Source organism: Plectropomus leopardus, chromosome 14 (genome assembly GCF_026936395.1).
Source record: "Plectropomus leopardus strain MGB_pleo_1.0 chromosome 14, ASM2693639v1, whole genome shotgun sequence".
NCBI lineage: Eukaryota > Metazoa > Chordata > Actinopteri > Perciformes > Serranidae > Plectropomus > Plectropomus leopardus.
In genome coordinates, this window is record NC_142189.1 from 30,421,209 (window position 1) to 30,449,148 (window position 27,940).

At 40.4% G+C, this 27,940-nt stretch overlaps 1 protein-coding gene across 3 annotated transcripts; it reads right to left on the reverse strand.

Moving 5' to 3' along the window:
• Positions 1-4,636: 4,636 nt before the first annotated feature.
• LOC121953639 (uncharacterized) lies at positions 4,637-27,459 on the reverse strand. Of its 3 annotated transcripts, none has more exons than XM_088087544.1 (5): positions 27,308-27,459; positions 21,825-25,961; positions 17,914-18,034; positions 14,235-15,128; positions 4,637-11,903 (listed from the first exon to the last, which is right to left on the reverse strand). In XM_088087544.1, the coding sequence occupies exons 2-5, from the start codon at positions 25,267-25,269 to the stop codon at positions 11,321-11,323; spliced, it is 5,043 nt and encodes a 1,680-aa protein (XP_087943670.1). In that variant the 5' UTR covers positions 25,270-25,961; positions 27,308-27,459; the 3' UTR covers positions 4,637-11,320. The 3 variants fall into 3 exon arrangements, with proteins under 3 accessions (XP_087943670.1, XP_087943672.1, XP_087943671.1); XM_088087546.1 differs by having other exon boundaries at positions 27,189-27,457; XM_088087545.1 differs by having other exon boundaries at positions 26,813-27,457.
• Positions 27,460-27,940: the final 481 nt, after the last annotated feature.

Below are 27,940 nucleotides of genomic sequence, written 5' to 3' on the forward strand. Positions count from 1 at the left end.
CTTAGTCGATGTGAGGGTCTAAGGACAGAGGGATGTCATGAGCTGTAAAGCCCTCTGAAGCAAATTGTGATAATTTGTGAATTTGTGGCGATTGGATTTAGAAATAAAATTGACTTGACTGTTTTACTCTCATTTCAGAATGTTGATCTGTGCTGTAAACACGACATCTTTTGCACTGTGCACTGTGAGGGTCTCAGGACAGGGATGTCGTGTGCAGTACAGAGACACATTGTGATTTGAGCAATTGGCCTTTAAAAATAAAATTGAATTCCCTAAAACAATTTTAAAAAGAATCAAACTTATCTGTACACATTTTTGTCTTGTGTTGGTTTAAATGCAAAATTTAACCTCCGAGGAACCATAAAAACTTAGGTTACCTTATTTTTGTCTTGATTCAAGTTTGAATGCAAAGACGTTTTGACATCAGAGTTGTATCACTAAACACAAGCCTCGAAGGGAGTGTCTCAAGATTTTAACCATGTATTCAGTTTCCATGTCATGTTGACAGCTACTCATCTTGTGGACAGTTTTATTATTCACTCTCTTCCTGGAGAAGAGACTTTTGAATGTCTGAGAAATGAGTTGTGATAATGCCAGCAGTTATCTCAGTTTTGGCTTTAAGACAACTTTTTTTTATTAGAAAGCCTGCTGTTTAACTAAAATGGTTTAATTAGGGGCAAAATTTTAGAGCAAAGCTAACTAAAACCAAATTCCTTGTTTGTCTAAGCATACTTGGCCGATAAAGCTGATTCTGATTCTGAAAAGTGGGTTCGAGTTTGAAAGATACTGAGTTGCACTATGCAAAATGTAGCATCCAGCTTTAATGAATCTTTGCCGATTTCAGCCATGTAAAGCCTCAACCATGAAATAACTGCCAGAAAATTCAATTTCCTTTTTAAGTGAAGTGTTTATGGGTCCTTTTAACAAAATGTAAAGAGAAATTTTGAAAAAAGAAATGCATGTATAGAAATCATTTTGTATCATATTTGATACATCAGGCATTCACGGTGAGTAATAAGTCACATTAAATGTCTTTTATATAAACAAATATGTAAATTTTTTTATTGCAGTTGGAACATTTTTTGTTTGTTTATTCATGTTTTCCTAAATAGGAACATCTTCATTACCTCTTTAGAGCACTGTGGTGGGCAAAAATAAAACTTTTTGTTCTTATTCAGGGAAAGATGAAATAACATTTCTTACACAAGACAGTATGAGGAGAGCCATACATCCTCTGAACGCCCAAGGTCTCTTGTTTGTTGGCTGTAAAGTTTCATTTGGTTTGAATATCTTAGACCTCACAATAGTTTTTTTTTTTTTTTTTTAAATTAAAAAAATAGGTCAAGTTTTTTTATATAATATGGGGGCTAACATCATCCCACATGAATAAAATTGGACTCAAGAGTCTCAGCTTTTCAGTTCAATTTATCCAACTCATCCTGTTTAGACAATCTATAGCACATGGTCTTCATCACAAATCCTTTTAGGGTGTGCCCAAATCCATTTTGCTAATTGAATGGTGGATGATCTGGGAGCAAAGTGTGGCATGGGAGCAAATAACTTACAGAAGCAGCAGAAATTCACCAAAAGCAGCAAAGGTAAAGCAGGCATGGGAGGAAGTGGCGGTGCAGGTTTCATCATTTTCCGGAACCTCCAGAACCACCTTGAAATGCAGAAAAAGGTTCTAGGATGTGAAAAGGAGGGATAAATGACCGCTCACCACTCAGCGTAAAAGTCAAGCAGAAATGGGAGGACCATCCAGGCCAGAAGATATGATCTCGACTGAGGACATTGCAGCTTCCACCCTTTGTGCTGAGAGCACTGAGGGATTTGGGGGACTGGAGGCGGCCGTGCAAGGTAAAAATGACAATATATCAGTTTGTATTGTTATATACACTGTAATTCCTCTACCCTTCTTAAAGAGTGTTTGCCTGCTTGAGTCTAGTTTTCCTAGAAAACAAATCAATTGTTTTTGTACTGTTAGAAAACTTATTGTTTTAGTTTGACTTGGGTTTTTTTTTATAACATAACATAGAGGCTAGTTTCATCAAAAAGACCACTTTTTTACTAGAAAGCTGAGAAAAATTGATTTTTGTGAAAGGGAGTCTGTCAAGCAAAACAGTGATTTAAATGTTCTAATTTTGCCTTCAATGACATAAAAGACATCTGAAAATTGTATTACAAATGTTACATTATTGGAAAATAAATATGCAAAGTACAGCACAATGCAACAAATCCTGGCCCCAGTTCAGAAAGAGAAAACCCACAAAATAGAACCGGAGTCCTATTCCATTATTCCTACCTGCAGTATTCAGACGAACATTTAGATTTAGTTTATTGATTCATTATTTATTTTGTGATATTTTTGTTTTTTATTTATTAATGTATCAATTTATCTTTTTAAATATATTTAGTTTTAATTAATCAGTTGTTTATTTATTTATTCATTTATTACAGTTTTTCATTTTATAGTTTATCCATTTTTGTTAATTGTTTTCTACTTGTGTTTAACATACTACGTTTTGATTTTTGACTGAAATGTTTAGTTGTTTTTTGCTTACAATCATTTTCTTTTTGTTAAGGCTTTGTCTTTGTTTATAATGCAGCTTCATTTAGGCTACAAACTATTGGGGGGTTGGGAAGTTTTTATATGTATATAACCTTTGTGGATTGTATTTAATGGGAAATAAATATGTGTGAAAAACAGATGTTACAGGATTTGTGGTAACGTTAGCTCTACCTCTTATAGTGTTGTAGCATCTTTTTTTCACACATATTAATTTCCCATGAAATAGATCTAACAGAGGTTAAATAAATATTTAGTATTGAAATGGGTTGAAAATACGTGCAAATCTCCGTGTGCAGTTGCTGGTTTAAAATGGGCAGTCTCTTTTTTTCTTCATGGGAGTCAGAGTAGCACACTGTGAATGACATCACAATCGAGAATTGCTGCTGACTGGTTGGTTGTGAAGAGAATCCTGGACAAACAAGTTAGTCATTGATCCAGGGACAACACTTACTGGTGGATTTCAGATGGCTCCAATAGAGCGACAAACACATTGGCCTCTGTAGACATATTATGGTTATTTTGTGATATATTGCCACCTCAGTGTGAGGAGAGTGATGAATAACAAAACAGAACAGCCTGCACATTTATATTTAACCACATAAGATCTTCAAGTTCAGTCTCCCATCTTTCCCAGAATGCAGTGATCCTGAAAAGTTTGTTTAAATTAGTTTAAGAATTACACTAAATCTGGGCGCATATTTTTACAGACTGTGTGACAAACAGACTGTGTCATCTGGCCCAATAAATCACCACAGTCCCTGTGGTGGCTGAAGAACTGGCACATAGATTAACTATTCATAATGGTGCTCTCTCTCTCTCTCTCTGGCCTTATTCAAAGTGCTCTAATTAATCAGCCTTAAATAGATGGACAGACCTACATTACTGACACAACACAACTTCTCATACACCATGTACTATTTAATACACAGATGGCACCGCAGGCTGTGTGTACTGGTGTGTGTATGTGTGCTAGAAAAATGTTGTTGTGTGCCACTAATGCATTACAGTGAAGTTTTTTCCAGTGATTATGTCAGTAGGCAGGCTTCCATTAATCCTAAAATTGTGCAAATTGAAAATGTGAATACAATATACACCTAATGTCAATTTCTAAAAAACTAAGAAGTTTTTGAGTTTGAGGTGGTACTTCAGGCAATTTGAAAAAGCCATATTTCGCTAAACTGCAATGGAAACACTTTTGGGGCTTTTCTTGGTCACATGATGCTATGTGCTTGACTTGGTTCCCTCTCATGATGCAGCGAGAGCTACAAGAGCTGTTATTGCACCGCATATCTCTTCAAAAGTTGAGCGGATCATCTGGAAGTTTTGAATCCACAATTCCTCTGTGAAATCGTGGACTATCACCTCACCTCTCACAAATGAGGGGCTTACCTTTCCATTATCACTCGCATTACACGCCTACACGGCCTTCGATTGGTTTGATAAAATTACAATAATTAATTATAGTAAACAAAAGTCAGTGGTTAGGTTTATGAAAAACCATCATGATTTTTGCTTAGTACAGTGGATCACATGACGATCACATGAAAGAACTCAAATTGCTTTTTGTTTCACACAGGACACAAACAATAGGCTTGAAGGTGAAAGTCAAGAGTTTGTTTGACCCCTTCTACTCAACCATACAGACTTTCTCACTCTTTACACTGTGGTAGTCCTGGTGTACGGTGGGTATCATACCCTGTGGAATGTGCCTCTGTGCATCGGTGTCTGATGCCAACAACCATTAACAATGCAGCACGCATTTGACAAGCTGGGTTGCTGCCTGCTGTGTCAGAAATAACCACCACCCACTGCACATCCTGCTGCATCGTAGAGTGCCTCTGTACGTGAGAACAGACCGAAATATTCATTTTATCTGTTGCTAACATAAATATTGCATCACACTGGATATTCTTTTTGACTGATGTATATTGGTTGGAGGGGGTTAAAGCATATGGTAGCCTACAGTGTCATGTAATCCAAGCATTGAACTTCCCTGAATAACATACCCTGTGCAGAACAGGGAGAAGACAGCTGAGAGGTACATCAGACAGGCCAAAGTGAGTCACATTACACCATCAAGTTTAGTCTTTATTTGTACATTAATGCATTTTAACAAGGCTTGGGAATACGGCATACAATAAGATTTCACATAAATCGTCTTTATCAACTAAGAAGTCCTTTCAGGTCTTAGTTCTTAATCACCAATAACTTTTAACAGTGATCAGCGTTTACATGAACAGCAAAGTATTACGCGTATGGCCTGATATTACTGAATTTACAAAAGTCGGTGAAGGTGTAAAGTAATTTATCCTTAATATATCACAGTGAAACTAGATGCCTTGCCACAGTTTGATGCGAGCGTAAATCAACAATTATTTCATTGATAAAAAATAGTACATACAACTATCTGGCTCATCCTGTCATTTGGTCCACTGTGTGAGCTTTAAAGTTTAGTTACTAAGACAAACGTTCCTTTCAGCAGACATGAAAAGCAGCAGGGTTAGAAAAAAATGTCATTATTCCAACGGAAAGCAGGTTTTCAAGTGCTACACAGCATAGTGCCAATTGATTCATATAATAGAGAAAATCCCCCACAGGTTACACTTAATGAACAATGTCATGTAAACAACCTTTTTAAAATGAGACCTCAGCCAGAATGTAATAATAGGTAGTGTGGACCACGTAGATCTGTAAATGCCATGGCCTCGTCCCATTTCTACAACAAGGAGCAGTCAGCTTCAAATAAACAGCACAACACTTCATATATGATCATGCTGACAATTCCCAAACTGGCAGAGGATCACCAAGAAACTGCCTGGAGCCAGATTTTGGAGCTGCAATGGAAAACTGGCTCTGCTAAACTTGATCTATGGCCATGTTCCAATGCAATCTTTCATATAGAAAAAAAGGAGATGTGAGATTGCATCAGTTAAAAATCTCCCATAACACATACAGCCACTCCATATCTTTATATTGCTCATCTGTGAAATGTGATGGGAATTTGTCCAAATACCTCAATGTGAGCTTGGTCACTTCCAAATAAGAGCTATTTCTGTCATGGTTCTAAAAGATACACTCCCTGATATTAACATTGCAGTCACAGATCCCACAATGCAAGGCTGAATTATAAACATAACCAGGGGCACCAACAGTTCCAGGTTCACTGTACGCCAAGGGTCTTTGGTAATTTGATTAATTGCAGATTTGTTGGCATCACTCAGAAAGAATACGGAACAAGGCAGGTCCGTCTTTATGAACTACTTTTTTTAAACGTACCATAAAACTGGGCATGCAGGTGTTGTCATTTTAAACTAGTACATCTGTATTCAAGACTAGGTAAAAGGTTTAGCTATAGAGCTCGAAGCTAGTATTATTTCTAAAACCAAGAATGGATAAATAACCCAGCAGACTGAATTGTAAATGTGTTGGATTTTTATGTGGTACTGACAATAAAGAAAAGGGAGGACTTTAAAAATCAGCAACACTAACTTTTGTGAAGCTGGCAGCCTTTTGTCTCAGGTACAAGAGAAAATATGACCAAAACTACCAAAAAAACAAAGATGTGTAGAAGGTAAGATAGCAGCAAAGTGATAGAGAGCGAACACCTATGTGTGGGACTGTGAAAGAGGGAGGGGGATGGAGAGGCAACCTGTGTGAGGGACATGAGCTGCCATGCCATTATTCCGATGACCCATTATTCCAAAACCCCCATAGTGCGAAAAATGTCCCTTTGGACCAAAAGCCCATTAGTTTGACAGCCCTCTATCTTGAAAACAAGCGCCCATTGCACTCTTCCTACTGTTAGAAGAATTTATGCCCTGCAATCAGTCAGCCCAGGCATCCTTATGTTTCACACCCTCTTTCCCTCAATTGACTGGCATGGGAACATCTGTCTGGTGACTTACCACCTACACCTCTCAGTTGCTCCAAACAACAGACCACCAATCCGGCAATTAGCCCCTTGTTCCTGAAGAAAACATGAGTAGCTTGATCTTCTTAGTGGTTGAAGCCCTCACTACCCTCGTAATGTCACTGCTGCATAAAACGCAACATTATACTAATCTAGAAAAAAGACTGTTTGATGAAATATCCAACCATAAGGAAGCTTAGCTCCCATACTTTTTTTCCAAGTATAGTTAAGGCATAAGCCACTCTACTCTGCCCTGCCCTGATATTCTTGACTTAACCTTTACCAATTTCACTATGCAGGCAGGCCTAAATCGGAGACTGCTCTGCGCACATCTTCTCAGAGAAATGGTTAACCGCCAACATCCCGGATCATGCTGTTGCACTGGATGGGCGAACCTTGTTCAGAGCCGACAGCACACAAGACTCTGAGGCAAATTCAAAAAATGCACTGCAGTAATTGTATGATGCCATCAACAGCCACATGCCCAAGCAACTGGATGGAATTTTCATAGTAGCTGGTGATTTTAATCAACTCATCCTTCAACTCCAAAGAAAAGTGTTAATTTAATTTTTAAACTATCTTTAAAAAATGACTAATAAATCTACTTTGTACCTTCTACTTTGCACCTAACCAACCCAACCAACGAAGGTAACAAGTACTAGTCAATCAGAGGGAGAATAGGGCAGCTCATGCCTTTGCTATAAGAGGAGGGTGCAATGACAGGTGGGGTAACTGACTTTTGGCACAATGGATGTTTGTTTTTATGATAACAGGCTGTCGAGCAAAATAGACTATTGGTCAAATGGGACATTTTTTGGACCGTTGGGGTGTCAGAATAATGGGCCATCAGAACAATGGGCAGTCCTCAAAACAAATTTATTTTTCCTAGAATGGTAAAGGCATGACCTGCCCTACTATGCCTTACCTCAGATTGGCTTACCATGACATACTTACTCACAATATCACTCCTCATTTCTTAACCAAACCAATTCAACCAACAAGTCTGCTAGTCAGAGAGAGAATAGGGCAGGTCATGCCTTTGCCTTTCTAGATATACAAAATTTGTGTCCCCGAAAGTGAGAGCTACATAATGTTGGCGATAGCCCTATTCTTGCAAATTGCGTTAGACTTTAAGGCAGTCTGTGAGATTTTTTTCCCTCCTAGCGTATGAACTTGTGAGGATTTTAAAAGTCATCATCCAAATTTATAAAATGTACTTCCTCTTTAACGAAAAAGAGCAAGCAACACCAATGACAGCAATTCTGATATTCAGGAGCAATATTTCATAATATTCTAAACAAAAAACATGGCTAAAAAGTAATCATTTAAGGTATTGAGCAACTGATCATATCAATTTGAATATATATGGCATTTGTTGGCAAGATGGTGATGGATTAGCATAATACCCTCCAACTTATCAGTGTTAGATAGTAATGCTCGTTACAGTAATGTAATGAGAAGGAAAAGGAATTACAATTTGAAATTCCAAGTAACGTTATCACTCTGACAGTTAAGGGTCGCAGTGTTGCTGTCTTACCAAAAGTTAGATGGTGGGTTGTTGTCAGTTTGGTGGTCCAGGATGTGCTAGCTTGTTGCAGAGGCTTTAGTTGTGAAGAGGATGTTAGCCTTTACTAAAACAAGAGAAATACGGTCACCACAAATTCCACAGTTGTCTTATTTACATGTATGTTCTTCACTGGCTTGCTAATGTTAGCCACGGGTAAATCTACATTCAAAAATCACATTATTTTTTGTAGAGCTGAAGGGTGTGTCATGAGGCACAGTATGCAGTCACTAAGGCTAAGCTAGTGGTTGGATGGTAAGTGAATTCCCTCCAAATTTTAGGCTTGCCTGCTTTTTAAACCAAAAAACCAAAATGTCTCCTCCATTATTTCTATACATTTATATACAAAAGATGTGGCGCATGAGTGTGGAGGATTTGGAGTTGTATAAAGGCACCTATGATTGAGCAGGGCAAAGTAACAAAAGTAAAATATGATGCAACTTATTACTTTCGCTGCTGAGTAATTAGTAAGCTTATTTACTTTTTCACTGAGTAATGAGTCATTGATTTAAGTTTTCAAATAACTTGGCCAACACTGCAAGTTGTACATTACAAACTGGTACGTGTTCCTGTATTTTTTGTTTGTTTGTTTGTTTTTAATCAAATTACCACAAACTGACACACACAGAAAACTGGAAAAGAAAAAAAAGCAGAGGTTTACTGGTGGGTTTCTCCTGCCATGACACATAAGCAGGGGCCTAACAGAAAATTTGTACCCACGGGGCCCCCTAGCAGACTAATCCGGCCATGCAAAAATACCTGCAAAGCTCACCTTTCATGTTTTTAAATGCTGACTTTCAACAGGGATTTGGAGTGCTATTTTGTGTTACACCAATATCAGCAAATGTACACTCAACTCATTTTGAAGTCAGGCTGTGATCATTTTAAACCATCAGGCATAAGTTCAGTCCTGGTTAACATTAATTTCCTAAAATATTCTGACAATCTTGTAGCTTAAAAAAGAATGCCAGCGCGTTCAGCACGTAATTCCTCTATGGGTGTGCTTGTAAATCTGTGCTTGAAAGCGCCTGAAAATATACAATAATAAATAATAAATCCACCACTAAACCAGAGGTTCAATCAGGGCTCAACCAAATCCTGATCATCAAGAATAATGGCGGAGTGGCGGAGCATTTCAGTGTTCATAATGGCAGTAAAAGCTGCACAAGGCAACAATTCTCATTTCACATAAATCAAACCCCCCCACTTATTGTACCCCATCATTCACAATCAAGAAATATGGCTGCAGCATCCCTACAATAGATTCATCCTCCAAATTCTAGTGCCATCACCTTCACTCTCAAAACACACACTAAGACACATTAACTTGGCTTGGAATTTGTCATATTTCGAACAGTTACTTCTCTCCCTGCCTGATTTGAAATTCAAGTGCATATGTAGAATAGCACAACTACACCTGCTTATGAAGCAAATTGCCTGCCAGGCCATAGCTTCCCACACAGCCTTTCATAACCACATCACATTGTAAAAAAAAAATTAATTAATTAAAAAAAAATGTAACTGACAGTAATTTGTCAACCTGCCACATTCCTTTTGTCACATTTATAAGAGGATAACAAATCTGATAGCACTGTACTCTTTTTTAAAGGTGCTACATGTGTCATTTTCAACATCAGTAAATGAATACCTTATAATTAATCAACAACAAAACCACCACTGGGATGATTGGCAGCTCTACCAGTCTCCACACTGCATTTTACATTATGATCCATTGACATGGATCTAGAGCAAAATCTTATGGATTGCTTCACTTGTAGCACAAACAGAGGTAAAACTGTCAAATTTTATCACTGTGACAAATGATGGAGGGAAAGGCAAACTAGAAAAAAATCATCTCCACATGTTTATCATTTTCAGTAAAGCCAAACATGCCAAGAGGCGAAGAGACAAGAAAGCGAAGGGGATTGTGGGAGATTAAGTCACTAGCACTAAAAAGCTATTAATTACTGCTGACTGGTGTGAGACAAAGGCTGTCAGTCATCTCAACAGTGGTCTCATTCTATCTAGCAATTACACCAAGCTACCTGGTGATAAATTGATGTTTAAAAATGTTACACATAGAACCTCTAATGAGTGTAAGACTGCATTTACAATTAGTATCTGGCTGTATAAACAAAATTAAACTCAGCCGTTATTATACACATCACTCACTTTCCACATATGAAACATAGAATATAGCATGAATCTGTAAGCATATTGCTCAATTATTACATTCACAATTTCAATGTAATTGATAAATAAAACATTTAAATTAAATGTTATTTCTAAATCCTTCCATTATTTGTTCATGATTGCACAGTCATCACATATAACTCTCTTAATGATCTCAAGTTTTCAAAATATAATATTGACACACTATTAAGCACACAGTAAAGTTGGATGTGATTATAAAATACATTATACACTGTAAAGTCTGACCTGTCCATTTTTAAAAGTCCGTTTTTAAAGTACAGTTTGTTTAATAAGTAGTGAGAAAAGGCCAGTGAGGCATTGCATGGGGAGGAAAGTGTAATTTTATATAAGGCCTGAGACACATTATATTGTTAGATCCTAATGAATGGATAACACAACGGTGGAATCCGACAACAATTTTTTTTTCCAACTGTAATAATTTGCATGTTATTGTAACTGAATTTCATCATTGTAATAACCTTAAAATACATGTGATCAAGCCAAATCATTGAGAATGCATCATATGGGAATTATGTTTTAAAGTGGATTTTTCTTGTAGTTGTGTTTATCCTGTACAGTACATTCAATAGAATAATAAAAACACAGATGTATTCATATTTCTTACTTAGATATCGAATAATGTGAACGTGTAACTAATAAATCAACCCCATTTCATTTGACTGTTGATAAAACCCATTAGGACTGACACTGCATACCTTACCTAAGTGTTCTATCACTGGCCGTATTTCCACATAATCTCAACCTGAAGGTTTCTGTTTAGCCTGAGTCTCACACTGTCTCAAACTTAAAATGATTATACATATATGGAATTGTTTAGGCTAGTCTAAGAAAACGCAACAATTAACTAGTCTTTTATGCAGCCTTTAGACGGTCATAAGAAGGCAATGGCAGCAGCTAGATGCGCAATTCAAAATTTACAGGCAAAAAGTCGGTTCTTGTTCCAACAATCAGTTTCCACAGTACAAGTTGAAGATCTTTTGTACCTTTTGGCAACAAACTCAGTTTCAGGTAATGAGAACTCCTTCCAAATGTTCGAAAAAAAGGCCAACCATTTCCTTCCAAATCAACCAGAGGACGATGAAGATGGTGACGATGATGAAGACGATGAAGATGAAGGGGAGGGTCTGTAGGTCTCGCCTCCTCCCAGTTCTGAGAACCTTACAGATGACGATGATGACGCCGATTCCTTGTCTTTCTCCTTTCTGCTTCCTGTGCAGACTGACCTCTGGGCTGGCTTAAACTGCCATGTCACCTTCTTTGATGTTGACTCCACTGTTGTCGCCCGTGTCATTGGCGTAGTGACATGCTGAGTTGCCATGGGAATGGTTGGTGTATCTGCCAGGCTGGTGGTGACCCTGGTAACCTTTCTTGCTTTGCCATTGTGGTTTTTATCCTGTTCCGTGAAGAGCTCACTCAGCACTTCAGGTTCGGTGGTTTCCCCAAACAAGTCCCAACCAGGTTCAGCAGACATCCGCTTAGAACGTGCTGCACCAGCAGTTTTGCTACCAGCAGCAGAGATTCTGGAGGAGCGACTGGGATCAGAGTCTGATAGGTCTGAGTCCCAGTCACTGTCCCCTGCCACAGAGCCACAACCGAGTACTGACAGATCGACGGGGCCAGATCCTGAACTCTCTGAGTCTGACTCCCTGGAAAAACACAACAGATAGAATCTTAGTAAAATGTTAAACTACAATAATATTGAACTGCAGTGACCAAAGTAATTACTGGCATATCTACAAGTCATTACCACTCTTCAATTAAAACAATACCAAATATTTCTCTAGTATCTTCATTCTTACATGTATTTGAATGCTACTAAAGGCTGTCTTTAAAAAATGCAGCAAAAATCTGAACTCTGACAAAAGCAATCTTTATATAATTGAAAATGACCAGTGCTAAAAAGGAAGGGGAAAACACTTGCATTTGAAATACTTTGTAATGACCTTGAAGTGTAAATGCAATGAATGATGGTTATGAATCAAAGCATGCCTTTGCAAGGAAATGGAATTCAGTATGTTAAATTGAGAATTCACTGAATTCAGAGTCACAAGTTCCTTAAACATGCAAGAGTGCTCAGTTCTGGTCAGCCTTAGTCCAGGTCCTCCCCAAACTTTTCTCACACCTAAGTTTTTGTGTATGCAGTCCTTTTGGCCTCCTGATACTTGCTGATCAGGGGAGTACTTATGCACTTGAAAAAAGTAGTCCCCTAAGCCAAACAAGTTAGAACGGACTCTTTCTTCAGCAGGGGCCACTTGGATTCCAAGTGCCTAACCCTCTCTATGATGTGAGAAAAAGTGCTCTGGAGGTAAGCATTGAAATCCCTGCAGACAAGGACCTTAATCAGGCATTCCAAAAGATGGAATATATCACGAGTGATTCAGATGTTGTACCAAACTGTCATGATGAAGTGGAAACTGAGCCTGACAGTCTAGTTGATGTGATTCCAACCCTCACCTATTAGGGCTGGGTATTGTCAAGAACCTCACAATTCAATTAAATTTTGATTCTTAGGGTCACGATTCGATTCGATTTCAATTTGATTGGATATTGATCCCGTTGCTTCGATATCGATTCAGTTATGTGTGTTAATGTCAGAAATACCAAGATAATTAATTCGATTACCTTCTGATAGGTGTTCAGTTAAGTATCTGTATGGATTTAGAACAAACTGACACCAAAACTTATTTTACCATTACATTATTCTTTATCAAATAAAAATTAAAACTAAAATAAATTTAAAGTACAAAAGAAGTGCACATTTTTGCCTGAGCCGAACTTAACAAAAGTAATAAACATTTATGCAGGATTTGTCAACCTACATTTGTGTGTGATCCACAGCTTTAGCGTTAGCAAAAGGTTGCAAAACATCTGCGTGGTGTCGGCTCAAATGGTTTCATAGGTTCGTCATATTGTTGCAGTGTTTTAACACTGACTCACATACGACATAACTACAATCGACTTTGTGTATCCAAACGTTGGCTTTTAATGTTGCGCTGATTTTAACACACTGCTACCTCGCCCCTCTGTCGCCATTTTAATGAATAAACAACAGATGTTTTTTGGGGGTCAAACGGGGCCTCTGAACAACGTCAATCACACTCCGGCAGCACTCACACTGCCCCCACAGGAGCGGGGAGTCATTACAACGGAAATAATTGATTTCAGGATTTTATGAATGAATATTGAATTGGCAAAACACATGTTGCAATGCACTGATGAATCTTTTTTTTTTACCCAGCCCTATTACCTATAGTCAAGAGCTTTGGGTAAGTGGCAAACAAAGCAAATACTCTACTGTTTAAGGGTGGTGGGGGTTAGGGTAAGGAGCTAAGGCACAGAGAAGGAACTGAACTGTTGCTCCACCATGTGGAAAGCAGCCAGTTGAGGTGGCTTGAGAATCTGAGTAAGATGCTTCCTGTGGTGGTATTCTAAGTGCAAATGTGGGTTTCTTAGGATAGCAAAAGTATGGTCGGCCTTACTCTGCTCTAATTGACCTCTTATTTCCTTACCCTGACATTCTTAAACTCTTCTCTTGCCTAAACTTAATAAATCCTACCAATGAATGCAATGACAATCATAGGGGAGAGTAGGGCAGGTCCTTTGCTATCCTAGGATTTGCAAATTTCCATTCCAAGCACACCCAGCAAAGGAGACCCTGTGGAGGACCCAGAACACACTGGGGTGATCACAAATCGAATCTAGGCTTGAACCCTCTAAGTATCCCTCAAGGAGAGCTAGAAGGCACAGCTATATGGAGGAAGACGTTGTAGATACCTTTCTTAGCCGACTGCCACCGTGACAAGGATAAGTGGAGCACAAAACAGTTGGATGGATCTATAGCTAAGTTAACAGAACTTGTATAAAATCCTGTTTTAGATATTTCTCTGACCCCTCACTGAATAACAAACAATGGAATGCACTAGCACAATAGTGAGCACACACACACTCACACACACACACTCACACAATGCACATACCTGCCACTGTATGGTGCGCCTCCTGCAGGGCCCAACAGGAGGCAGGCTGGAGCAGCCAGGTAGACAAAGCTATCAGTGCAGAGAAAGTCTCCTTCCTCTGGTTTTTGTGGGCCAAGATGAGTTGGCTTAGTGATCCGTTCTGTATTGGACTGGTCCAAGTGTGTTTTCATGCTATCCATATGTTGCTGTACAGTGTCTTGCTTAATACCATGGGTGGGAACTGCTGTCAGTGAGGTGACTTCACCCTGGGAGGCAGGTCTTGCAGACACTGCAAGGTAAACAAAGCTGTCTGATTGGACAAAGGGATCTATGTCGCCACAGTCCAGTCCTGAGCTTCTGATTGGCTTCTGATTGGGATCTAGGAGGTGTTTGATTGGTTGTTTTGAGGGAGACAGAGGAAGAGGAATGTCCCCTCCCATGAGGGTCACTTTTTTCCTGGGTGGTACCTCTTCATTTTGCGGGGCAATAAAAGTTGTGGAGCCCTCAATAGCTGTATGGTCGAATTGGGTCTTAATTACTGAAACTGTTCCTATCTTACCAACCCTTCTTCCACTATCATCTTTGCCTCTCTCTTCATCTCTCACTGTCTTTCCATGTCCTGCTTCCTCTTTTCCGTTATCTCCTTCTATGTCTTCATTCATGGAGGTATTAAGGAGTGATGGGTAGCACCACTGTAGTTCTGCACTCTCCTCCCTCCCCCATTCCTTTAAACCTCCATCTTCCCCGTCTTTCTCCAGTGACGTGCTGCTGCTGCCAAGGTCAGAGCCACTGATTGGCTGGTCACTGTCAGAGCTGGCCTCCTCCTGGCTCTGATTGGATAAGGAGAGGAAGACGCCGCTGGAGTCGGACTCCAGCGTAAGGTTGGAGTCTGGAGAGCTGTCCTCCTTAGCGGAGCTAGAAAAAAAAAAGGCTGTCAGATGACTGCTACATCCCCATGTGCCCTAATGCTCTCTCGATCATTGGTTACCACAGACGCCATTGAATTTGTCATAACCTACTTTTTAAGTTTAAGGCCATTGATTTATTTTGTCTCTTAGCCCTTCAGAGCACTGTGCATTTTTGTGCCTCTAATTTGAATGCTTGCCCAGATATCTTGGTTGATGGACACATCGTTATGACTACATTCGCTCTTTGATTTGGCTGAGGACGTGGCATGGTTTGGTTTATGTCTTCATTAGCCAAGAATGACACAAATAATCATGAAGAGTTACTTGTTTCTAATGCTCTGTGAAAGCCAGACTAAAGAAAGGGCGCTTTGATAGTGTTTATTTCACACCTATTTCATTTGGTGCAAGTCAAATTAATCTACTTTTACAGTTCATTCTGACATGTGTGAAGTGCTGCCTAATGTGCACCAGTATTCCTTTCATATGAATAATTTTCATAATGGTTCACAGTTTTAAAATGGTCCAGACCACAAATGTTATCCAGAATAATACTACTTTGGGTGTTAAATACTGCAAAAAGAAGGCAAGTGTTTAATGAGATAATGTGATGTGATAGAGATAATAACGGTAACAGATATTAAGCTTATTAAAATCATATACATATATTGCATCATAGATTCTGCCAGTTAAAGCCCCCAAATCCAAAATGTTGTACAGCATAACTTCTACCAGCCAGGTCCACATGGTCCAGATTCTAACACTGGCCAGCGCTGTAGAGTCAACACAGCACATATTTGAATATGCAGTCTGGACTTGGGCAGAAGGCAGTTTGAGGCTTTCATAAATATAACTGAATATATTATTGTATCAGAGTACAGTGACAGTGTTATTCTTGAAAAACACTCAAATTAAGGTTTTGTCTCTAGCAGTTCAACACTATACAACTCACATGTACTGAATGTGCCTGTTCTCATCCCAGACTGTGGGTACTCACTCTATCCTACTAGTATGAGATGTTAATAATAATAACAGATGAAAAGCTATGAAATAGCAACACAAAGCATTTGCTAGTCCGTCATAACAAATACATGAATGTTCTCCCACCAAATCACCCACATGTACACATCAAATCGCTTGCAGCGGTTAAATGGGAGGTCAGCTGGACTGAACTAAAACAATAGCACCAAATTTAAAAAATAACTAAACGCCAAAGGAAATTGGAGAAAATGTACAAATTCTGAAAACGACTTTAGGAACCTTGATTTATTGTTTGTGTTGTTTTATTTGTGAGATTCAGGACTCTTTCTCCTTTGGGACTGACTGCTAACCATCTTGTCTAATTAATTTACTCTTATTCAGATTTACTGATTCTATGTGGTGTGCCTCAAGGCTCAAGTGTTGGGCTACTGTTATTTTGTTTTATTTATATCGCTTGTGGTTGATCCTTCAGACGTTTTGGCCATTTCATTTGCATTTACTTACACGAGGAACCAAACACTTTTTCAATTTTAATCTGCGAGAAATCTTGACACCACACTGCATGGCAAGCAGCTGCAAGTCAAAATTGGATGCTGATATATTTCATTGCCCTGTTAGTAGGGCTGGGCAATATAAACAATACATACTGCTACCGTGATATGAGACCACATACCATCTGAGATGGATATTGTCATATCATAATATGAAATAAGTGTAAAAAGTAAAGTAAAGCTATGTAATTTTCTAAACTTGTCACTGTTCTACTTGTTCTAATACTTGCATTCACCCACTTAGGTCATTAAATCCACATTGTCAACATTATGACCCTGGCACATACAGAATTACTGTACGCCATTAGAAGTAATATATCCGCAAAACTGGCCCTCAAATCCAGTAAATATCAACAAATAGCATAGACATGAGAAGACAATTTGAGCTGGGAGTGCAATTATGTACTTTATTCACAATCAGAGCTGTCAAACGATTGATTTTTAATAATTAATTAATCGCGATTAATTGCATTTTTTAAATGAATTCAATCAATTCAATTATTTTGCTTTTCAAAACAATTTTGAAGTCATATAGAAAAGGTAATAAAAAATCTTACTACATTGTTTTGATTAGGAAGCAAAAAACTGCATGGGACTAGCACAAGTGGGCATGTCTGTAAAGGGGTGACTCATGAGTACCCACAGAACCCATTTTCATTCCAATATGTTGAGGTCAGGGGTTAAGGGACCCCTGTGAAATGACCATGCATCATGTATTTTTTCCAGCACCAAAATTTAGCCCAACTTTGGAGTGCTGTTTTGGATTTCTTAGGTCTTCTGGTTTTGGATGATACCAGTATTATCACTCTAGCTTTCAGATTCAGCTCAGTACAGTCTCTTAAAGACGGGAATGTTGGCTGGCGATTAACATGATTGAAAAAAAAAGCCTTAATCACATTGCAATTAACGTGTTAATGCTGACAGCTCTTTTCACAATAGTTCAAACTAATGGCATATATAATTATTATTGCACCTTTATTAATAATTTATACTTGCACAGGTTCCTACTTTGTACTGCAACTGCTAACTGCAATTTCCCTAAATTAAGTTCTATCTTACCTTCCAATAGCATTGTGCTCCAGTGCATTCTTAATTCTGCCTAGAAGTGACTTTGATCAGTATATCTTGGCTGGATTTAAACCTGTATTTTTTTTTTTTACCCTGTGCAATGAACCTTCAGTCACCGAGGATGTACAGTATGTAAACGTCTGGTGGAGAACAGTTCAGAGTCAGTGCTGACAATAACCATTTTTGTGAAGTTACCTTGTGCCAACAGTGGAGGTCCCAGCAGATTTGTTTGGCCAGTCCGGAGGTCTGTCTGTGTCTGTAGCTGGTGAGGCCATCCCACTGAGCTCCAAACTGACCTGGGATCTGCTCCCCACTCCTGGAAAATTCGACAACACAATTGAATATGAAAATCAAACATTCCCGTCGTGGTCAAGCTTTTGGATATTCAATCACAATCAGTGGAATAATTTTTGCCATCGTCTAATAGCTGTATTAATATTTTATTTCTTTTAGCCAAGGCCTTTCTGCAGGATTAGAATCCAGGCAATGTGGTAGAGAATGGGTATGGCTATGGCAGGACATGCAGAAAGCACGCTTCGCGCCTCAGACACATGACAATCAAGCACACAAGCCCCAATCCAAACATTTCTTGACATCCCCTAATGGCACAATAAAACTCCCCTCCCAATTCTAAGCTGTACTAAGATCAGTGTTTCCATGTGGGACGTGACGAGCCTGCAAATAGTCAGATGCCAGTCAGAATATAGTCTAATTACAATTCTAAGTAAGCCAGATTTTTCCTTCTGCACCGCCAGTCCACACCAACTCAAACTTGTGCACACGAGCTGAGAGCTAACATGGGAATTGATCGTAGCCTCCAGTCATGTCCACATTGATAAATGCAGAGCTTTGCATGAAAATGACCATAAACCAAGTTTTCTGTCGTAAGTTCATTTCATAATTGATGACCATCATCCGTACTTTACCGAACTTTATTCTTTTGTTGCTGTCACATGAAGACATGTTTTTTGAGGGCTTTGATGCATTAATTACTTCATTCAAGCTTTATAACACGTCAAGGAAGTGTAATTGCAGAGTAACTAAGACACATGCAGAACAAGTGTAAATGCTAACAATGGTTTAGACCACTTCCATAGGCTACAGCATAGGATCTACATAGAACTTAAGTACAATTAAATCAGTTTTTACACATCATTGGTCCCCACACATCGCCCAGTGGCTGTTTTTCATTTTAACTGAGAAAAAGCTGTTTTCATGTCATTAAATTACACAAATCACTCAACTCAAACTTGGTAGAATTGGCAGATTGAAAGGTCTCGACCCAGGCATATAGTTGATTGTGAGTTGATATTAACCACACTAGAAACAATTCAAGTGATTCCACCTTTGAACTTAGAAAACTCACAGACATGGTGGATCTCAGTTGAATATTAAGCATGTGAACTATTCATTGAAAAATTGGGAAATTGGTCTCAGTGTTGCCTCTTAGCCTTACTGAAAGCATCTTAAGGCTGAGATGACCTATGAACTATTTAAATAAGCCAGGGTGTTATTAAAAAGTATTATCATATACCCATATAATATAATGGAATTTAGTTATCATGGGCATTGTACACATATAAGATTAATATTTTCCTTTTATGTTCTCTGTACAAGGTTATGTGCATGGTGAGATTGAGCTGTGTGTCCAGGGAAACAAGTACGCTGAAATATGGCAGTATATTTAAAAAGACTTCTGAGGGAACCAGGAAAGGTGAGATGAAAAACAACCCACTTGAAAGTTGCAGCTTTTTCATGTTGTACAGTCAAGCTTGTTCTTGGTTTTTTAAAATGGACAAAACAGTAATGGCGTACTATATTTATCAAGTTTTAGAGATTCGGGTTTGTGTGATCCCATCAGAGGTTTCCCTTACCCGCCTCATTCTTTGCTCAAGTCATAGTATACAGTACCATCCTGATAATGATGAGGAGAAAATACTGGAAAACAATGTCTTCGTCTGGCAGGTGATTAATACATAAGTTCAGAGCAATTAACAGTTGCACTTTGCTGGCACTAATTCACCACTTTTTGGTCCATGTTTAAATGAAGTGATTCACAGATAGTATCCCGGCCAAACTCTCAGACCAACAATACAGAGCTGCCGAAGTATTATATCTTATTCTAATCTTGTGATGTTGATGGTTGATTTATTTTTTATTTAATTTTTGTATTTGTTTTGGTTGTATTTTTTGTTTGTTTGTTTGTTTGTTTGGCAAATTTGTAACTGGTATGAATTTGAACCAGTAAATATCCTTTCTCACTCCTCAAAAAAGACTACGAACAGCTGCTAGCATCAGGGTTTTGTATATCATGGGAAAGTAAACAATCAGAATTCATACCCAGACCAAATGACTCTTCAGTAGGTACTCACTATATTGACATGATGTTAGAAAAAGTCAAATTCTTGTGTTAGTCTGACTAAAACTGGACTTTTAAAATACATGTAAACGTGTTAGTACAACTGAAATCGTATTAAATTGAATTTCTCTAGGCCAGACTAACACACCTAAATAAAGCAGTGGTGGTTGATTTACTCTTTCATGGATATGCCTCATTGGAACCTAAACTGGCCTAGGCATTCTGCGCATACTCCATAGTCCCTGCACCAGGCTTCGAACCAGAAGTCGAACAGCATAAATTTGCATAAGAAATCTGGGAAAAAACAGAAGAAGAAGGGAAGAAAACAAAACAAGACAAAGGTACTGAGTAAAACGTAGAGTATGTACAAAATGTGTAGTGCCAAATAGTTATCCGCTTGCTAAATTGTTTGATATGTGATGTAGTAGGTCAACTGGAAGAAAGTCCAACAGCAACTAACTGAAAGGGAGCATATCTCAACCTACTGAGGCCAAGTCGGACATACTTCGGTCAACAAATGGATTCTCCCCCGGTGCTTGTATACTGGGACAAGAACAGTAGTCCAATTAAATGGTATAATTGTGCTATAACAGTAGCTTAACTTAACTGTGCATGTAAACATACTCATTGGTATTTATCTTCTCCAGCTATGATTGGCAGTGATGGAAATACACAACACGCTCTCATCCAAACTTGTCACATGTTGCCGCTTTGTCAATGGGCTTTCATGTCTACATATTACGAGTTAGGTATCCTTCTGCATCTATAATTTATGTTTCAGGATACCGCTACCGTGATGTCAACAAATGCACATGGTGAGAAGACGCTGTACATGCTTATGTTTAGGCAAAAACAGCACATGGCTACCCACACCAGGACATCAATAAACACACATGCTGGCACAGATGGTTAGGATTAGGGGAAGGAGACTCATGGTAAGGTGTAGAAAAAATGAATAAATAAACATCAGACTCATACCAGACTCCCACATCAAAGTCCGGGTTTGTGGGAGCCATCCCCCCACCCCACCCACTTGCGATCAGATCTGTCTCAGCTGACACCATCTAGCAGTGTTTCATGTGCACACGAAAGGTCCCTTTTAGAGTTGCACACTTAAGCTGAAAGCACTGACAAAGTAGCACTATTTTATGAGTTTGGAATAAGAACAGGCTGAAATAAAACACCCCGTTGGACATAAATTTTAGCCCTTTTATCAGTGAGATGCGATAATGGGCTGACACAAAATTACATCTGCCTCTGTCCAAGCAGCACTCAAACATCAATCCAAATTAGTAGGTATATCTAACTCTGATTGGGGTACCCACAAAAACAGATAGAGAATAAAAATGCAAAAGAATGGTTAATAATCAAGGATGCAGAGGCAAATATACTGGTTTTCTACCACTAGCAGGAGTCAAGCTCTGAAAATTCTGGATGCTACATGTTATAATGCAACCAGTAGCATCTTCTCTCAGCCCTCTTTGCATGGTAAAAGCCCACAACATTCGAACTCCATGCTTTTAGTTTGTAAGGCAAGCTTTCTGTTCTAAATTTGAAATCTCAAAGCCTGAGCCAAGATAACCCTAATAATATCACTATGACATAATCAGGCCAAAGCTTTTCCAAAGAAGTAGTTTCCATGACAATAAACTGAACTTTGTTGGTGAGATCAATAGAGTTCCCCTTGAACATAAATAAAATACTATGAGAAGAACAAACAAACAAAAAAAATACAACAAAAGTCTACCTGTCATGAGAGCAGCTTTCTCTCTCTGCGGCCCAGGGTGTGTTTGGTACATGTCAGCCCGTTCCCTCTGTGGCTCCAGCAGTGATTGGTATGCATCCTGGGTGTCCCTGTGGGGCTGAGACAGGTCTAGGTGTTCCAGGTCAGAGTCCAGCTCTCTGGCTCTCCTTTCCAATTCTGTCAGGCTGAGCTCAGAGGCTGCTGATGAAGGCGGGTGGGAGCCCCCAAAGCCAATCGGAGGCCGTAGGAGAGGCCAACGTTGCAGGGAGCCAGAGAGTGAGTCTGTATCACCACCTCCCCCTGCTCCCCCTTTCTCCCAGCCATCCTCCCACAATGTGTTGACCATGTCAAGGACAGCGTCCCAACTCTCTATCCCCCCTTCTTCTCCAAATGTAACTCCTTCTCCTCCCTCCACCTCACCTTCTTCTTTCTTTGATTTAGCCACCACCTCCTCCAACTCTTGTCCGTTCAGCTCCTGTATTCCATCCTTAATTGTCATTTCTCTGTCCTCCACCTTTTCACAGATTATTTCTACACTCCTTTCCTTTTTCACATCTTCCTTTTCGTTTCCATCCTCTTGTACTTCGTCTTCAACACTTCTATCTGACGTTTCTCGTTTGGTTTCCTCCACCAGCCCCTCACTTACACTAAGTCTCTCTTTCTCCTTAACCACTTTCTCCTCTCTTTTGTCTATCTCCTCTCTTCGCTTCTCCTCCTTCCCCGTCCTCTCCTCTGTCTTCTCCTTACTCTGCTCTCCCTGTTTCTCCTTGCTCCTGGATCTCCTGGGTTCTTCCTGCTCTCTGCAGACTCTCCAGTGCTCCAAGTTCTGCTCCTTCAGTGAAGCCCTGCCTACCAAACTGGTCCCCAGTCCTGGTTCTTGGTGGGAAGGTTCTTTAAGTGAGCATCGTCCCACAATGCTTGTAGAATTAATAATAGCTGTCAGCGGATTCTCTGAGAAGTGGCCTTGACGGGAGTGGAGGTGGGCATGCGGGCGCCTCTTCTCTAATGCTGAGAGGACAGAGGGGAGTGGGGGCAGAATGGGAAGGTTGTGAAGTGCCCCACCCTGCCGGACAGTCCTCTTTCTGACAATGATTCGACGAGGCCAGGTGGACTCAATGCCCTCAGAAGGACCTGTCGACTCAAGATCTCCAAGCCCTCTGCTTAGTCGAGGACTTACCACGCCTGGTCGGAGCCCTGTGGCTGTGCCAGGTCGTGTCCTGGAACTGGACTTGGACTTGGATGATTTGGACTTCTGGGACCTGGAACTCTTCTCTACATGGCTAGATTCAATTTTATCAATGTCCAAAGACTTTTTATCAGAAAGATCTGCAGGTACAGTATCAGTTTTATCCCCAGCCACAACACATATTTGAGCCTTATCTGTAGTCTTGTTGCTGATCTGGGTTTCACTAACAACCCCAGTCTCAGTGTTAGTTCTAGTGGCTGTCTCGTTACTAACCACATCCTCTGGTACTGCCTCAGACTCAGATGTGGGAATGATCTTAACTTCTGTCTCAATTTTAGCTTCTACTCTGGACTCTTCTGCTGAACCAACCTCATTGTTAACTGTAGCTGCACAAACAGCTTCTGTTACAGTCCTGTTTTCCACTTGCCTTGAGCTAGATTTAGCCTCAATCTCTGCCTCAATCTCTGGCTTCATCCCTGGAGCAAGTCCACCTCTACTTTCAACTTTATCTTCAGGCCCAGCCCTGTTCTCATTGTCAGTCACAGTAGAAGGTATAGTCTCTGTGACAAGTTCTGGTTTAGCTGCACCCCTTCCAGTTTTTTCTCCACTTCTTGTCCCTCCCCTGTGTCCCTCCTTCACAGCTGGAGCCATATTTTCTAACTCTGCCCCAGACTGCACTTTGCCTTCCAGGTCCCGTCCCCCTGGTCGTGTTTTCACCTGGGAGCCCATTCTTGTCTCAGACCCATTTTTAACGCTAGACCTGGATCCATTGTGATATTTGTTCCAACTCTCATTTCTATGGTGCTCTTGTATTCCAGCCCTTACTTCAGCCTCTGACATATTTCCAATTCCAACTTCACCTACTAAACTTGGCCCACACCCAGATTTACTGTCAACTAACACCAGTCCCACACCCCCATTGTCATACTTTGAAACCATACCCCCACCTACACTTTCATGGCCAATCTTTGAACCGGCTCTATTTCTGCCCACAGCACCAGTGCCCATTCTGGGGGCAGCATTGGGGGAGGGTGAAGGTGAGGGCTGAGGGAGCAACAGGGGTGTTGTGTCTAAAGCCTGGTCAGGCTCTAAAAACACAGAGTCTCTCTCTGAGCGCAAAGGAACTGGTCGACCATACCCAAAGGTCCCAAAAGTCGATGTTTCCCTCCTCTCCCTCTCTCTCGCCCTCTCCCTCTCTATTCTGCCTCTCTCCCTCTCTCGTTCCCACTCTCGCTGGGCCCACCCTCGCTCCATCTCCCTTTCTCTCTCCCTCTCCCACTCCCTTTCTCGTTCACTCCGGCCCCATCCTCCTCCTCCTCCTCGATCTCTCATGTCCTGCTCGAGGTCATGGGCTGACAGTTGGACCAGCGGGGCACGGTAGGGAGATCGTCTAAGCTCGTGGGGTGGTGACAGCCTGAGGCTTTGGGTTTGGGAGTAATGCCTCGGCTGGATGACATGAGGAGGGGAACAACGCAAACTCTGAGACTGGCTGGGGCGAGGTTTGGCAGGGGAGAAAAAGACAGGAGTGTGGTACCCCGAGGAGAGAGGTGAGCCAGAGAAGGGAGAAATGAGGGGTGAGGTAAGAGAGGAGGATTGACCCCCAGTGGGGGGGTAGTGCCCGGGGTTCAGATACCCTCCTCCTCTGTCCATCATTTCAGTTGTAGTAAGCTCCAAACACTCCAGGTGTTTCGGAGGTGTCAAGACTTTCCAGGAATGTCGGCCATCTCTGCTCTTTGTACTGTCTCCATGGTGATGGTGTGGGTGATGGTGATGCTTCTTGGATGAGGAGGACGACACTCCCGGTGCTGAGAATGACGACACCGAGGGAGAAACTGATCGGTTAAAACATCCAGGCGAATGGCAGCCACCATTGTCAGCATCCTGACCGCCCAGCTTCAGTGAATCATAGATGGCTCTTTCATCCAGTCGCCGAACAAACGAGGGGTTGGGAGTTAGAGAGCGGGGCTGTGAATCAAACATGTCAGCCGGAGACCTGCTAACCCTCAGGGAGCCGCTTGCAGAGTAGCTAAAACTCCCCTCACCTCCGAAGTCTCGCCTTATGGACCCACCAGGGTGATGGCTGTCAATCTGTTGATTGATGCACATGGTATCATAGATGGACCGTTGGGGTACGTAGCCGTCTCCGTATCCCCCTTCCATTACCCCACCTCGCCCTCCCACTCCCCCATCCCCAGCTCCATGCTTCTCCAGGCAGCAGGAGCTCTTCCTGAAACACCCGGGACGGCTTAGAGGCTTGCCCATGATTGGTTGGATGGCTGACGGTGGGAGGGGTCCGTGGGAGGAACGTTTGAAGCTTGAAGAGTGAATTGTGAATTTGTTAATTTTACTAATTCTGAAAAATTTTGCTTGCAAAACCAATTTCAGAATGTGCAAAATGCATGGCAGCTGGCTTTGAGAGGGCCATGGTAAAATAAAAAAGAAGAAATGGAAAAGTTTGAAATTTTTGCTTTGTCTCTTAAGGTACAATACTGACGCATATTCCTTTGATTAACATGATAAGTCAGAAGAGTCTTGTGATCAAAGCATGGCATTGCTGCAGAAAAAATCCACTTGTCAAAATCTTCATGACATATAAATGTTATATACAAGATAATGTCCAAATTAAATTCAGAGATGGTATATTCCAATGAGATTAAAAAAAAAAACAAAACATCAAAATATAAGTTAAAATAAGTCCAGTTTTTATGTCCACAGGGTTATTGTTCTTAGCTCATCTTCTCTCCCACTCTCTTCCCAACATGTCTGTGGTTGTATTTATTCTTGTTGTTTATTGTTCTGGCTGTCTCTTCAGAGTCAATTAAGTCTTTATCCAGTAGAGCGTTAGTCAGTCAGACACAAAGCGACAGAATGGCCGGGCACAGTGGATTGTGGATTGAATCCAGTTAAAGCTTCTCCTTTCATTTTGGCTGCGTTCATTGATTACCATCATGTGTCTGTGGAAAACAAAGCAAACAAGACAAGATTTTGAGGGAACACGGTTGAAAACGTTTCCCATATATATAAAAGTGAGTGGATATTAAGCACATTAAGTATTAAGATATTAGTTAATGAAAATATTCTTGCATGTCCAATTAAAGGGACACTCCACCAACCTGAAGGGTAAAAAAACTTGTTATCGCCAAGTCAACAATTGATAAAAAAAACCTTTAATTTACATTATGGGGAACTTTTTCTCCGTAAAATGAGCTTAACACCAATCTAAACTTTAATAATTTTCTAAGATTTATATCTAAGAACAACAACAGTTTAAACATTCAAAAGGGTTAAAAAAAAACTGTACAGAGCCAACACAGCAAAATTAAAAAACCTTGAACAACTCAGCATGCATTTTGAAGTTCGAGAGATGTTAATACGACAGCCTGCGCCAAGCAGCCCCTAAAGCCCCATGCAAATTTGGAGCCAAAAATAAAGTCGAGATGACGTCAGTATTCCTTCAAAGCTGTTTTCTCGATCAATATGAGAAATCAGAAGCTGAAATTTTCTGGAAAGCCATTGTGAGAATTTGGTTTGATATTCTTGCTTTGGATGAACCAAACTGGTTCCTCTGCAGCAGCTAGCACACTGAATCCAGCTTTGTCGGACAAAACAACAAGTATGATTATTAGCTTAGTTTACAAGAAAACATCTCAAGAGAAAGGCATTTAAAACTAATTTTGATTATAGAAACATGGCATCTACACATACTGAAAGATCTGGCAACCTCAGGACAAAAAATTTCGTCACATTTGAAACAGTTCAAAGGGATATACAAGTTAAAAGAGGATCGAATAATCATTGAACCTACCTGAACCTACTGGTAATCAAGTGCTTTGAAAACCCTAACGCTCTTAGACTTCTTTTTCCCATATAAAGAAAAGACATTCACATTTAAAAACATCTCAAACAGCCTCCCACAGTCATCCTGAAGTATCCATACCAACATCCATCTACAATGTCACATTAAAGAGTCAGAACTGTCTAATTTTCATGTATCAGTGATGCTCTCTGCACAAATTAGTTAAGCTCGATCAAAGGAGCCTATTGATAGTTGAGAATCGTCCCTCTATCTGTCTTTTCAGTGTGCCTTCATTCTTAAGCATCCTCTCTCCCTCTCTCTCACTCTTTCATGACTGCCACTGCCACCTGCTCTATTTTCCCCTGATCAATAAAAAAGCCAGAACCTTATCAACATGGTCACGGACATTAAAAGGCATCAGTCAATCCAGTCCGTCGATCTCAGTCCCATCCCGCTAACGTCTTGTCATCCTGCCTCAAATCAGCATCTTTTGTTTTTTCTTACCGGCATCTCTGCCCCTGTCGTTTCTCTCTCTATCTCTGCCGTTTTTCTGCTTTTTTTTCTGACGCTTGTCTCCCTCTCTCTCTCTCTCTCCCCCTCTTTCTCTCCCTCCGCTGTGAATCATGCCTTCTGTCAGAGGAAGGTTTTTTTGACAAGCGCTCCCTCTGCCAACCAACACACCAACGCAAACCCTCCTCCTCCTCCTCCTCCTCTCCCTTTCACTCTCTCTCTCTCTCTCTTCTAGCTTTTCTTCCCCTCGATTCAGCCTCTCTCCACCTCTCACTCTCTCCCTGCATCTATCTATCTCTCTCTCTCTCTCTCCCCTCCCATTTACACTCCACACAGCTTCAGGGCTTTAAGAGCTTTGGCGCTGCAAAGAGACCAACTTCTCCTCTCCAGCTGCTTCTCCTCTCCTCCATCTCATCACATCTTTCTCATCATCTCTCTGTATTGCTATCTTTCTATCTTTCTTTCTCCTTCCTCTCTCATTCTCCTCTAGATTTAGTTTGACCTGAGTGGGTTACCCTTGGGAAATCATCACTATCAGACATTTAAGAAATGAGGTAACGAAGGGGAAGAGAAATGTCATATCTATCTATCTATCCATCCATCTATCTATCTATCTAGGTAGCTAGG

Bases quoted from the DNA above. Each gene is read 5' to 3' on its own strand.
- LOC121953639 (XM_088087544.1), bottom strand. From the start codon at position 25,269: ATGGGCAAGCCTCTAAGCCGTCCCGGGTGTTTCAGGAAGAGCTCCTGC. The intron at 15,129-17,913 runs GTAACTTCACAA...TTTTTTTTCTAG, and splicing joins ACCTCCACTGTTGGCACAAG to CTCCGCTAAGGAGGACAGCT. The intron at 11,904-14,234 runs GTATGTGCATTG...GTGTTTTTCCAG, and splicing joins GGCGCACCATACAGTGGCAG to GGAGTCAGACTCAGAGAGTT.